This window comes from Manacus candei, unplaced genomic scaffold, assembly GCF_025592945.1.
Source record: "Manacus candei isolate 608988 ecotype Guabito, Panama unplaced genomic scaffold, ASM2559294v1 h1tg000009l, whole genome shotgun sequence".
In the NCBI taxonomy this organism is placed as follows: domain Eukaryota; kingdom Metazoa; phylum Chordata; class Aves; order Passeriformes; family Pipridae; genus Manacus; species Manacus candei.
Window position 1 is genome coordinate 8,318,312 of NW_026138057.1, and position 15,206 is coordinate 8,333,517.

At 35.5% G+C, this 15,206-nt stretch overlaps 1 protein-coding gene across 5 annotated transcripts in view; it reads right to left on the reverse strand.

Moving 5' to 3' along the window:
• Nucleotides 1–15,206, reverse strand: part of CCDC73 (coiled-coil domain containing 73) — a 76,596-nt gene that overhangs the window by 36,344 nt on the left and 25,046 nt on the right. For all 5 annotated transcript variants that reach the window (XM_051777286.1, XM_051777289.1, XM_051777288.1 and 2 more), the window contains 4 exons: nt 7,127–7,198; nt 3,810–3,881; nt 3,004–3,039; nt 1,207–1,281 (listed from right to left, as the gene is read on the reverse strand). In XM_051777286.1, coding sequence (XP_051633246.1) covers nt 1,207–1,281; nt 3,004–3,039; nt 3,810–3,881; nt 7,127–7,198 — 255 coding nt within the window. The remainder of the gene's footprint in view (nt 1–1,206; nt 1,282–3,003; nt 3,040–3,809; nt 3,882–7,126; nt 7,199–15,206) is intronic.

Below are 15,206 nucleotides of genomic sequence, written 5' to 3' on the forward strand. Positions count from 1 at the left end.
TTGTACAGATTTATATATCTGCATACAGATATATATCTTATACAGGAAAAACCAAGAGAACCATCATTTTTAGGTAGAATTCTGACTCTCTGGATAGAGAGGAACACAGAATCAAATTTAAAATTCCTCCAAACAATTTTCCTGGGATCACATGCTCATTGTGACCTCCTGCTTCCTCAAGCCACAGCAGAATTTCCTAGATATGAACTAAACTGTAACACAAATGTTTGATCTGTGAACACTAAACATTTCAGTTAAGCTTCTTTTAAATTTCTGTTTAATCCTACAAGAGAAAGGTCAGTGGAATCTTTTATTCCTCCTGCTGTCCCCATATTATATTCAGCAGACCATGGAGGGATATTCTACATCATCTGTGCTATGCCAAGGTTTGAACAAGGCAACAAAATCCTTACAGACACTGCACAGAAGGCCAACCATGGGAATTAATTTTTGCTCCCAAGATACATTCAGTGCTAACTACATGGTTAAATAAACAATCTGATACCATGTAAATGCATCCCATCACAACAGAATGTTGATAAGAACCAAAGCAAGTTGCAAAATCATGGTAATAATCCATTATAACTAATTTGTTTTCAATAGAATTAATTATTATCCCACTCAGTTTTGAGCAGAAAAATAATTAGTTCCTGGTAATACCTGAAATCTGACAATGAATTACAATGCTTATAGTCAATTTTCAACATATCTGCTTTGGTCTTAAACCATGGATTAAGTGGTAAATACAGACACCTCCCAGTGAAACAAAGGAAAATACCCAAAACCACAGGTAGCCCTGCAAGTTGGAGGCCCAGAACAAATGCTTATTTCTGTTTAGGAGTCCAAAGCCAGAGATTCCAGACAGGTGAGAAGTAAGATGACAAGAACAGAAAGAAACAGGAAGGCTGTGGAAGTGAAAAGAAAGCCCACTTCACACACTATCTGAACCTTTGGGCCTGCAGTTCTTCTGGAGGAAGAGAACATTAGTTGGAAGGGGCTGCCTTAGAGTAGCCTTGGCACTGAAGATTAGAACAGAAGCTCAGTGTTAGTCAGGTGTCACATGTCTACATGTCCTAGAAAGATTAGATGACAAGGCCTTAAAGACCCCTCTTAAAAACAACTCTTTTCTTACTAGCAAGAAAACTAAACCCAAAACACTTGCAATACCAAAAAAAAAAAAGTCATTTAACAAAAATAATAGCTTACCTGTAATGCTTTTAATGTTTCTTTCAGTCCATCAATCTCTTTTTCTTTTGTTTCTACAGCAAGTTGGTATTTTCCCTTTCAACAAAACTGTACTTCAGGATTTGGGTGGGATAAATGCATTTACATTAAGAATTCATCAAAAAGAATGTTACAAAAATGAATTTGGACTGCTATGACAGAACAAGTCACTGGTGAAAAATTCAGCTAAATAATCTTAAACTGTAGAAATATATTGGTATACAAAGAAAAGTGAAAACACAATAGCATATTTTCACCACTTATGACCATACTCAGCAAGTCTTAAAATTTCCTGTTCTTGGAGAGACAAGCCTGACAAAGGCAGAATTAATAAGTTACTTTAATTTACAACAAAGACACTAAATATAAAAAAAAAAAGTTTCAGGTAAATCCATTTTCTTATCTGCTGTAGAAGGGTCTTCACAGAAGCAACTGCCTCAGTTTTTCCAAACCACAAAGACTGAACTGTAAGCTGCTATCAACAGAATTACTAAGTACAGTTTGTATTTTTCTATATATAAATATAAAAATACATGTGTGCTCATATACACACACACACATATGTATAAAATGAGCACGTGAACAAAGTCAAAGGACCTCAGTAGAATTAAATCAGATAAGAATCTTAGGCAGCAGTCAGTGGAGAGTAGAATCAAATATCAGAGAATACACCAGGGAACACAAATGCATCCATTCAACCACCCCTGCATGTTCCAGACATTTCTAACATAGTGCTGGCTGGGCAATCTCCTGAAACCATCCTGATGATTAATAGTACACCTAATTTCAACTGGAGCAAATATTGGTCTTTCAACTCTGTCTTGAAACATGAAAGCTTCATTTATTCTTTCAGTTACTTTGGTATAAAAGTACTGAAAGTACTATTCAATTCAATGGAAGTATTTAGAAGGAAAAATTAATCAGTATACAATTTAATTCTGAAATGGTAGCTGCCACTGAAAACACAAATCAGAGACTAATAAGTGGGTATGTGTGGGCAAACAGAAACTCTTGGCAAGAAGAAACTTCAAATACAACCAAGAAAATAACCAGAAAATATAAATGCAGCAAACAAAGTTTACTTTGATGCACTTTCCAACCATTTGACCAGTTTGAAAATTTCTATGCAAGCTGCTATGGAACGTGCAGATACTCATCTGCTCTTAACTACTGGGAAATTTGAGTGAAACAATAGAATCCACACACATACATTCATTGATTTCACTCTTTGAAACAGGTTCCTGGTACACTAAATGCAAATCCTTCATTCAGAGGAGGAAACAGGCACTAAACTTGGTATAAAAACTCACGTGGTTAAGAAAAATCACATAAATTCAGGGTTAAGTATATCTTGCTTCAGTTTAGTTCAAGTTTCTTATGAAACTGGCTCAGCTAAGTCAAGAAAAGCTCTATTAAAATCTGGTTTCCCTAAACCAGTTAGAAATGTTATTTTTCCCTAGTACTTGGAAAGGCCAAAGACAGTTTGTCCAAACCCCAACCCCTAATAAAGTAAATTTTGTATAGCTTCAATACAGAAATATCAAAGAACACTCTTTCCCCCACTGAATTTTAGCATAAACCAATTTTAAAGTGACAATTCAGGAGTAAAGTTCCATAGGCTATAAACAAACAAAAAAAAAACCCCAGAAGTAAATTCCTTTTGCAAGAAAAATAACTTAATTGCAATTTACTTAGTTTATACTTGTTTGGTAAGTTATATGGCATTATCATTTGCTTATGCACTTCTCTGGATGACAAAAACAAATAGCTACAGAATACCTTCTCTTCTTCCATGGCAAACATCCTTGCCTGTAGCTTGATTATCAGTGGCATGGGAAAAAGAAAAACAAGAAACAAACAAACAAAGTCAATACAACACATGACATCAATTTTATTCATGCAACTTGACAAGACAATATAGTTCTATTACCCTGCACAGTGTAATATCTGATTCTTTTTTAAACCACAGTCACAAACAGAGATCTGTGAATCTCAAATTATTTTTTCAAGACAAAAAATTAATTGCTTGCCAGTTTCTTTTTTTTGTGTGACAGGATTGAGATGCAGCACTGGTGATAAATTCTTCATCACCACGTGCAACAGTTTCAGTTCCTATGACTGTTCTCTGCAAGGCCTTTCAGCATTTAATATTTACTCATTATATATTATGGAGAGTAAAATGCAAGACTGACACATGTTGGCCAGAGTAAATTCTGTGGCAGATCTTTTACTGTGGTTTATGAATCTATCCTTGCAGAGGTCATGCCATCTTAGAGGGGAAAAAAAAAAAAAACCAAAACAGAACAAGAAAAGTATTATAAGAAGCATTTTCTTCTTTAGGAGTTTTTTGGGGGGAAAAAAAAGAAAGAAAAATCCCAGGAGGAGTGGCTTATTGGGAAGATCTGTCAAAACACAAGCATTATACTGTGTCCAGAAAAAAGAAAAGGACATGATTTCTCTGAGCTGTATATTCTAACGTTTTCTATGCAACAGAAAAATATTTTCACACCAACTGGTAACTTGCTATGATGCCATCAATATTAGAAAAATCTCACAGTCAAACCTAGAAGGCCTTATTTTGCTACCTGTTTTTTAAAAGCTGCCATAGCTTCTTTGTTCTGTTGCTGCAACGTGTCTGTCTGATGCTGCAGAGTCTCCTGCTCATGAGAAATAACACCAGTGCTATTTAAATATTATCTTACAGCAAAGCATATATGTAGTATTTCCAGAAAAAAACCTGATTCCTGGCTAAGAAAGACATGACTGATTAAAAAACCCTGAAGACTAAAAAGAGGCATTTGTTAACTGATAATCATCTCTTTGGTAGCAGCTTCTCTTTTAAGTCTTAACAGGTAACAATTCTCACCCCTGGAATACAGACCTGTTGCTAAGACTTCTGTAAGCAAATCCTTACCCATCCCACCAACCTGCAGATGTAATCCAAATCCACATCCACTGCCATCTTAACACAGCATCTGGACACTGTTCCAGGTACTTATAATAGAATTTTAATACCCATTTAAAAGTATAATCCCATTTAAAATAACAATCTGTTATTCTGCTTTTAGTTAAAACTTTAGTCACTTATCAAGCTACAAGAAAGAGCTGAGGGAGGGCAGAAAAGACTAAGTGTAAGGCCATAGTATAAAATTTTTATCATCCTCCTGCCTGGCTTTACTCTTACCTATCAAAACAAGAAAATTAGTTAGGATGTACTTTTTTTTGTTATTATTTCATGTCATGATCTTATAGATTGATACTACACTCTGCAAGTTAGAAATCTCAAACATCTTTAAGCATCATGCTTCTGTTCAAGATACTTCACCTTTACCAAGGAAGGCAAATATGGAAGATCAGGTTTTCTAAGTCCTAGACACTAAAATATATTAGGTAAAGGTAGTCAAAAGGCTCTGTCCTCGAATAGCTATCTCAAAATATAGATGAGTTTAGGTAAGATGTATTAGTGTGAAATAGGAAACAAATCAGAAATGGCTGCACAAAACCAAATATAAATCGAGACTATTAAAAAGAATGAATGGGAGAAAATAAATTGAACATTTGTTTCACACACAAGAAGTCTAATTTCTTCTTCTGCCTTAATTGAGAAAGTGAGAGCTTTTTAAACATAAAGCCCATTCCAAAATTGCTTTCCTGCAGCAAATTGGTGTTGCTTTCATATTCTATAAGTGAGAGGTGTTGCCCTTTGATACAAGAGTAGAATCCATGGTGGTTTACAGTCATGTACTTACTCATTAACTCATTGTAAGATAAGTAGGGAAAGTTTTGCTCTGCATCTGACAAACAATACATACTACATAAATGAATATTCCAAAACATGAAAACAGAAGTCTTGAGAAAGGTAAGAGAACCAGAAGCAGGGACAGCAAATTGACTGCTCTCAGTGGACTTTTCCTACTCACCACAGGAATAAAATTTTATATCCACTGTATTGTCAAATTAAGATCACACTACTTTAAATAATAGGAATCCAAGTCGACATCATATAGTAATTTATGGAGATATAGGTTTGGCTTCATAGAACAGTCATCCTTTACATAATTTTGTCACAGATGTAATGAAAAAAAAAAGCATTACTGAAGTCTTCATAACATACCACTTCCTTGTACTGTATGTTCAAGTGATGCAGTTTACTCTTAAAAAGAGACAGGGGAGTGTCTACAGATATTCCTTTCCTAAAAAGCCTCACAGGTAAGACTATCAAAGACAATGATTATATATAACTCTCCCAGAAATTCAGTTTTGGAATATATTTTCCATGTATGGCATGTATGCGTGGTGCAGGGAGACTGAAGAACTAAGCTATTTTTTAAAAATAAAGGCAAAATCAGCTTTGATATAGTGATGTTATAGCAAGTACAATGAGTATGCTCATTATATGTAAAGCAGTATTTTCTCCAGTTATTCTGTTTTCCGTACTCTAGCACATTTTTCTCAAGAGCAGCAACAGTTTTCATAAAATGTAGACAAATACTTGCTTTAAAATTGTAATGTTAAACCAGAAACTTAGCTGAAGTCACGTCTTTATTTTAAACTAGTTTGTTAAATTTAAGGTAAAATAAAATGAATGACAGAAATGTTGACTGAAGGGGAAATCTCTGAAGTAAAAAACATAATGGAATCTTTGATAACTTGTCTATGCACTGAACTACTACTGAGGTCAATGTGAGCCTGCATTCAGAAACCATCAGGACACTAATTCAATTTAAATGCCAGACTTAGAATTTTCATCTTACTGGAATCTCCAGGAAAGTTGTATGAACTTGTTCTTTGAAGTTCCAGAACATGTGCTCACACGAAGTTCCCCAAATCTACACCTTGTTGTTTTACATTACCTTTGCCATGTGCCAATGTGCAGGAAAAAAAAGAGAGAGTTTACCTAATTACCTGTAAGTCCCACCTTTTTATTAATGGTAAATTGCTGTTTAAGGTCTCAGAATGGGTGGAAATCACCTCTTTTCAACCCAGATTATTAAGAACTGCAGTGCTAGGTAAGAAAAGCAAAGAAGGCTTACAAACTGAAAGCACTGTTGCTTTTACAAATATAAAATGTTTCCTGTTTCTCTGTGCACATATATATCTTTCAGGAAAGAAAAGCACATAGTTAGGATTATTAATTTAAGATTGTTAGGATGAACTCCAAGATGAAATAGTCTTCCTTTACTACTACTATGTTAAAAATCCCAAGATCAAGGATAGAGCTGAAATTATTGTTTTTTCTGTGATCATAAAATATACAGAGTGAAGCCTTTTATCCTGTGACCCACTGACAGGGGTCATAAGTTTGATTGTATTAGAGAAGGGAATGGATTTCCTATGAAAGCATAACCTCAGGAGCCCGAACTCCAAGAAGAATGTTAGACTTCTGTTACCAAAAACTTCATTCTGAATGTTTAAAAGCTGACAAACTGCTTTTGAGTATGTCTAACATACAAGTTCTCGTCTAAAAGAATTCTTTTTGGAAAAATTGTCACTTCCAGAACATTGCAAGGGAAGTTGTTTGCTGTATTTGCACTTGCCAAAGTCAAGCATAATACAGAGAAGCTGCTGCACAGCTTCCCCCACACTAATATGTCAACATGCCTCACGTTAAGCTAAATATCTTATTGTTTCAATACTTCCCTCCTTCTGGACTGGAGATTTCCAGTCATGCCAAATATTTTGATAGTTTTTTGTTAAACACAGTTCTAGGCCAGGTACAATCCAAATCAAATATAAAAGCTACACATGCTCATGGCTAAACAATAAACTCCTGGCTAGCACATTCTGCTACTAGAAATAACAACAGCCTTCAAAAGAGGAATGGTAGCAAATCACAATTTATGTTAATACATTAAAATTAAATCTCTGCAGGTCAAACTCTAAGAGCATGTAGGAAAGTTACCTTCTGCCATTCAAGTTCCTGTTTCTCTACAACAATTTTATTTATTTGATCTTCATAATTAGTCTCTGTTTCCTGGTTAAAAAAAAACAAACAAAAAAACAAATATAAAACAGTACCAGCAAATCAAACACCAACATAAGTCATGTATTCATATTTCTTCTTGCTTTACAGTCCAGTACACACAACAGCATGTATCTGCACACCACACAGATAAAAAGGAAACAGAAGCTCTCTGGATATGGCAAAATAGCAGATGAGTTCAGCTGGTTTGGTCAGAAAATTTGCAGAACAAATAACATCTACTGAAATGCATAGCAGAAGATTAGGAGCTGGGATTACAGCTCTCTTAATTAGCAGGAATGGTTCCCTCTTCACACATATTATCTTCTGCACCTTACAACAAAACCAGACTCAAAGGGAATAAACCAGACTTGACTTCACCACTGAAAAATGATTCTGATGAAGAGAGTCAAAACAAGGAGATGAAGAGAAATTCAGCAAGCTGCAAAATGCTTTATGGATCCACTGTAGTCAATGATACAGATAATCGTGGTTAATGACTCAGAATCTTCAGGATTTCTGAAATATTCCACTCACAGCATTTGAACCTTTATGCTTTTTGACATCTCCTAGGGACAAGTGAAAAGTTTGTGTCAGCAATAAGAACTTCTGTTATTATGGAAAAAGCTAAATGTTTATCATAACCTTCGTGCCGAGAAGCCTCCAGACCTATTAAATAAAAGAAGTTAAACAGAATCATGGATAACAAACACATTTTTGATAAAATGAGCTGTCAGAAAATCTGAGAAGACCATAACTGAAGTCTGAAGTTTCCTTCACAATCCAGAAGAGGTACTAGCAACAGGAAGGTGTGTTCTCCAGTTTCCCTGTTCTTTCAGAATCACCTTATCAAGATTCAAACTATTACTGTGATAATAAATGAGCCTTATCTGCTGAAAATCACAGATGGTAAAAAATTAGGAGAATTTCCCTGAAACATTCTGGTATTAAAGTCAAATTTTCCCAACAGGAATCAGCTTCCCTTCTGAACCAAATTTTTATGAGCATGGGCCTTCCTTTACAAACACAATAATCAAAAAAAAAAAAAAAGGAAAACCAGGTTCCCCTGTGGAACAGTCACGACTTCTTGCAAGAACAGGCTTTGATACATGTCATAAGCAATTCACCACTGTCCTTTTATTGCATGTAGTCAAAATAATGAATACCCCTTAAAGACCTAGGGAGCTACACTAATGTGTCACTCTGAGCCTCAAAAGGCAGATTTCCTGCCTTTTCTCTGCACACTGATGATCAGCTTGAAAAGGGGACCACATTAAGGTAAGACAGACTTCTCTTTGATGAATTGTTGCACTAAGAACATTTGCTGAGGTCTTGTGTTGGACACGCTCCAACAAGGGCCAAGCTGACTGTGTGAGGGTAAAAGAATATTCCCAATACTTGAACGGTGTATTTTGATATATTATGTGCACATTTATGCTCTTTTGAGTTCAACTTCCCCACTAGAGTTTAAAACCTGCAATGTAAATTCATGAATAAATTAGTGCTCTTGAAATGACTCACATGTCAAGAAGTGATTATAATCCTTAGGAAAACAGTGACATCTCAGGAAAAAAAAAACCAGATTTTCCTAGTAAAAAATTAAAAGCAGGCCTCGAAAAAAATTATTGCCTTAAAACTGGGGTTTAAGTAAAATTCTACTGAATTGCAGTACCATGAACAACTATTACTTACCATGAGGAAAAAAAAAAATCCCCTCTGGACGAAACAATACATTTCCTGACAGACTGAAAGAACAAACTGGGGCTCTTTCTCCTTCCACAGTGAAGCAAACAACAAAAATGCTTTGGTTATCAAGTATGCTGCAGCTTTAAGAAATGCAATTCTTTCCTAAACTCAGTACAAATGAGGGTTCCAAGTTTTTGATACAAGGGTATTTTCAACCCTTCAACAACTGGTGCAAAACAGTTCTAAAGAAGATTTTGCAACCCCTTCCGCTTAGTATAATGTTTGATTCATGGTCCCACTGTATCATCAATAGAAAATAAAATGGCAAAATACATCCCGGGGTGATTTAAATTAGGTTTTTGACATCTTTTAGAGGGTTTAGGGTCAAAACTGACTTCCTTGATTGACAGTTTACAGGTACATGTGTGCATGGAAACACACTTCTATCCACAGGAGGCTACTCCTGAGCATTTCAAGAGATTCTTGCAGGGTCTAAAAATATACCTCAACACTCACGTGAATTTTTGCATTTTACAAAACACTAAACACAAATACAAAATTAAAATTGGGCTTACAGAAAACTAGAGAAAAGTTCTTTAGCTTTTGCTTCTCTGGTAAGTACCAGTAGAATATAGATGGAGAAGAGACCTAAAGATTTCATATGCTTTAAGGCAAAAAAAATTTAAAATTAGGAGAACTTGAGAGATTATCAATGCTTCCCAGTTCTGCCCTAACAAATAGTACTTCAGAGTTGCAATGACACTGTCTTCTGATACTAATCTATAAGTACTGAAGGAAAATACAACCCCTTCATTTCCCTGGAGTGTTAAAACCAAACAAGTTTGACTTAGAGCTTCTTATAAAGGTGTAATCTTAAACCATTTATGTCATTAAGCAACAAATGCTATTAAAATGATATATTATTAGGAAAAGTGTTGCTCAACACCTTAAGAAAATGGCATTAAATTCCATTTTAAGCAAGTCCTTTGCTGGGAGCACTAAACAGGATAAGAACCAAAGTTCTAAGTGAACAACACTCCTCCAACCTACTCCCAGATTATAAAGGAAAATCTGGAAACTATCAAAAATGTGAATGTATGTAACTACTGTTGAAAAAAATAAACATCATAAATACTTAAACTGAGAATGACAATTACATGACAAAAACGTTCTCATGTGAAATCGCCAACAGTTATAAGCCTTATCCATCATTTTTACATCTTTCAAAGGACATTTACAGTTTACCCATTTTGAATGGAAAGCTTTTAAAACTTGTGTGAAGCACTTTTTTTTTTAGAAGTTCTCTCAGCTGTTTAATAAGACAAAAACATTTTTGTTAGACTTAGGAGAACGATATTGTATATTGTATATAACTCTGATGAGGTATCAAAAACCCACAAAACCTTAGAAGTGTTCATTTTTTATTAGGCGCCTTAGGACTACATGGATTTAAGTGTTTTTATAAAAAAGACTACCATAACAATAAAAGAGGAGTAATTTGATGGTTTATTTACTCGTTATAACCTTTAGAAAGTGTCAAGCCTTCTTTAAAGTGTTTGCTTCAGGCTGTGGTTTTACAAGATGGGCTGTGGATTGGTCAAGCCCCCTCGGTTCCTGACCCTGAACAGATTTAGGAACAGAGTACAGCTGGCTCATGTCCAAGCAGCCAAAACTGCTGCTAGGTACTTTTATTATCTTTTTCAAACTCACAATCTACCTCCTACAAAATTGCACATCCAATTCTCATGCAGGTCAATCAAATACTACTCACTGAAACTACAGTTTCCCATTGTCTCATACTATAATTAGAATTCCCTTCATGAACTAAACAGAGCAGTATAACTTTTAGTGGACTTTATGGATATCATTTTTAAGTTTGGTTTCCAGCACAGATTTCAAAGGGAGAGAAAATATTTATAGCAGAGTTATTCTAACTTTAGTTCCTGATAAAACATTTTTGGATCTTAATAGTTATGACAGTTAACAAAAAACTGTAGCCACCATATGTTTGGAACCTGTTCTCAAAACTTTCAGAAGCAAAGACACAGAAATGTATCCCAACCACCTTTTTCCTTTGGAAATGTTTCATTGCTCTGTCCTTGACTCCACTGCACAGGCTGCAATTGTTCTATATTTAAATAAATCTCATCTATTGAAATGTATTCCTAGATATGCATTGCATTGATACTTCTAGTGCTCTCCAACTGCAAGAATTGTTTCCCCCTCCTTTAATTCCTTTTTTTTCCTCTACCCATTAAGAAAATAAAATCAAACTCTTCACCATTCCTATTGTTTGTTAGCAGTTAGAATTGTTCCTTGCAATAAACCTCACTAAAATCTTGCATTTTCATAGCAGTCTCTTTATTTCCAGAAAATGTTTCTCCCTTACTTTCTAAAATACTAATTGTCCTTCTCATGAACAAGTATTAAAACATACAGTATTAAAACATTTCTTTCTTTCATGATTCTGTACTTATCTTATGTAGTAGCCTGAAAATAACTTAAAACCAAGCTCTGTTTAATTAAAAAGAAAAAAAAAGTAAATCTGTATTTATGCAATAATTTCATTCAATCTCATGGTTTTGGTCACTGTAGATGGTTGCCACAGAGCTGCCTACAGAGCTACAGGTGCCTCTGGTGCCCTTTTTAACTTTTCTGCTGTTCTACATCTCTGAAGGGGGTTCCTCTTCTGCAGAACATGCCTCCAACAAGATTTAGCACTTGGTATATTGTAATGTTTCTAGGGATTTTTTTTAGGTCTAGATATAAGCCAACAAATATGACCATTATGATCATAACTGGCATGTCCACCGATATTGTAATGCCACTGATAACTCAAGTTCAGTCCCTCTGCTTTGCCCATTCTGAGAAGTTTATGGTTTCATCAACTTTCTTCACTTAATATCTCAAAAAGCAATTTGTCTTTTGGGTCCAAGTGACATTTCCAGTCCCATTTTGCAGTGCAAAGCAGAAGCACATTTTAGGAAAGGGAGAGAGTAGTCAAGGGTGAGCAAAGCTCCTTCATGTCCTGCCTCTAAGAAGAACTAAAAACAGGCCTCTGTGCTGAAGGACACAGGTTAGAAGAGCCAAAGCCACAGTAAAGTTAGAGTAGGAGGAATTTGAGATAAATTGCTCAAAACTCTCTGAAAAGAAGAGCACATCTAGCTCTGCAGCACCAGGGTGAACTGTGGCATCTGAGAACAGCAACCAGGAAAAAAAAAATCCAGGAGAGGTGTTGTGAGAGCCATAATGTCTGTCTGCAGCATGGCAAGAGATGTGAGTCAGGATTTGGCTCTTTTAGCAAAAAAGTAAATATCCTTCTTGTGTTTTCTTTCTCAGTGGCTGCTCACTGGCATCAGCATGGAAATGGGTAAGCACCAAAAGGTCTCACATATCAAACCAGAAGAAGGCAGAAGACAGAAAGCAACAGAAACTCAGAAAAACAGGGGAAAGAAAGAGGGGAAAAGAGTAATAAGGGCAGGGAAAGTGAGTGAACAGCAAAATGATAGCACCAACCAGTTTTTAAAGAATATTCCTGTCCACAACATTGCAGAATGAATTCTGAGACCCCACATTTCTGTGCTGTGATCAGATATGAAACTCCTGTGAGCACAGGTAGAAAATCTTAGCCAATCAGACATCTTATCCCCCCTTCTGGTGGCTGGTTCTAATGCCACCTGCTACATCAACACACTCCTTTGGCTCAAGCAAGGCCACAGTTTTATGTAGTGCTTGATGTTAAATAGTAGGGTGATAAGTACCAGTAACAGCAAGTCAATATGGCTTCAATTTACAAAGGGTCGTGGGTTTTTTGGGGTGGGAGGTGAGAGTTTGTCCAGGATTCTAAAGAATCCTATATTAAAATCTTTATTTGAACACAGAAAATGTTTTTTATGGGTAAAATCAATGCTCTTTGGAAATCTAATGTTCTTTAATATAACAGTTTTCTTTTATGGCAAATATTACCCTTGCGAGAAACACAAGAAAATTTGAGAGCTGGAAAAAATTACTAAGTATTTTAGTTAAAAGAGAAGCACTACCAAGTTATACCTATATCATAACTGCTCAAAGAGGAAAGAGTAAAATTTATTGTTTGTCACTTTGACTAAACAGAAGAGTATCAAAGTTAATAAATTCAAGGCACAAAGGACAGAATCTATAGCATCACCCAGGCTTTATGAGGTCTCAGTTAACACCAGAAAGAGCCTCAACAGCTGCTTGTTTTCAGGTATGGAAACAGGTCACTGACGCTTATCCTTTGCACCAAATAAAACATTACTAAAATTTTACAAATCATCACTAAAATTTATCTTCCTTGTGTTCAGCTAATCAACATCCACGGTGCTTCAACTGCTACTTAAAACCATCCATGCCCCCAGGGTGTTAGAATTCCCTTGATTTCTTACGTTTACATGCTTTTCTGCCTAAGGATGTTTTTTTGGTATCTAGGACAAGGAAGAAAATCACACAATATATCTGCTTTCTTGTCCTTGTAAACATTTTTCTTAGACCTAATGTCAGTTGTCCTACATGGATTATACTTCAGAAAGCATTAAAGACTTCCAATTTGACCTATTACTCCACAGCTTCATGCTGCCAAAATTGATTATATTTATCCCTTAAGCAAAGGATCATCTCTTATATCCCAATAAGATGCACTCAGCTGACTGTGGATCGAGGCAGGCAGACCTGGAACAAAGTGAATGGGATATCCAGCACAAAAGAATCCCTGATCAGTGTTTGATGAGTGGGAAAGCTAAACTGGAAAAAAAAAAAATAGGACATTCAAACTACTGGAGTGTGAAGTAATCCCTGGGGGGGAAGAAGAAATAGAAATGTAATTTTTGGTAGGTTTTAATTACATACATATTCATATTATGTCAATTCATACTGAGAACAAAGACCCTATGGAACAGCCAAAAGAATAAAGTGAAGCTGTATCAAGTATTAGCATTTAAGCAATTTATTCTTTAGAACAAACAGCCACAGCTATCAGTGACTGGGATTTCATCTGCCTGGGATTTCATCTCACTTACTTTGAGAAAATCCTCAAACTATTTTTGAGAATTTAATACAACTATACATTTAACCAAGAAAAACTGAGAGATGCTTTGAAGTAACTCCATGATTTGAATAAGCATATTCAGGAAAAAAAAAAAAGATATTTCTACTTTAAAATAGTATCTGATGACATCAAGTAAGGACTGCATCAAGTCTCTCAAAATATTTTCATATTTAAGAGTTTGATTTTCATCTGTCTATCTTCACACTGCTAATTTCATCTCCAAATTTATTTTTATTAATCTGAATTTATACTGCAGCTTAACCAACCATCCAAGGCAGTTTATTAAATTCAAAATACACAAAAGTTCCTGTCCTGAAGAATCTCCCAAGTGACAAGCAAGACCAACAACGGGAAGAAAAACAGAAGCAAACAGATGTAAAGTAATCTCATCTAAGGTCAAGTCAGAGGTCAAAGACAAAATTGAGAGTGAAATGCACCCTACTGGCTCTGCTGCCTCCCTCAGGCTGTCAAGTCTCCTGAACCTCACTAGAACCTGGAAAAGAAGTGGTAAAAGTAGCAAGAAACCTGCAGAACTGCAACTTTTCCTTTGCTTTCTTATGGAGCAGATGACACAGTTTTTATGTTTCTTTCTTGCCCGTGGAAAAATGAGCAGGGTGCAAGACAAGCACAGCAATCCCCTGAGTTACCCCTGTACTACCTTCTTCTCAGGGCTGGTTAACAGAATAACCTCCTGTTGGTTGAATTTGTAAAAAAATTCATGCCTAAAATCAGGAGAGGATTTTGTAGATGGGTTTTTTTTGGGCAAAAACATCCATACAAAGTTCTACTTAAAAAGATGACATCAGGCGTAGCCATATTATTCTATAACCCTTGCTTGTTCAAAATAGTAATGCTTTATATTCCAAATTTCAAACATACTAAGCAAGCAGCCCTGAAATGATTGTTAAATCAAAACAAAACAAGATGCATCCAGGGATACTTGAAGATTTCAAACTGGCTGCCTGTAAAACGCTCAACCTTTTTTTTACCTAAATTTCCACCTAAACAGGTAAATATAAAAAAATATATATATTTTTAGGGTAAAGGAAAGCACAGCTATTTTAGGACCTTAGGGCCACGTCTTAACTGTGGAATTGGCATTTGCATCAGTTTTGAAACTAAAAATACCTTTAAGGTAAAAAATTACTCACCTTCACAGGGTGACTTTTATAAAATCACAGTCATGTAATCTTGTAGTATAGCAGACAAACAAAAACAGACCAAAAAACCAAAAAAAAATCCCCAAAGATGAAACTCCAGAGCACTCCA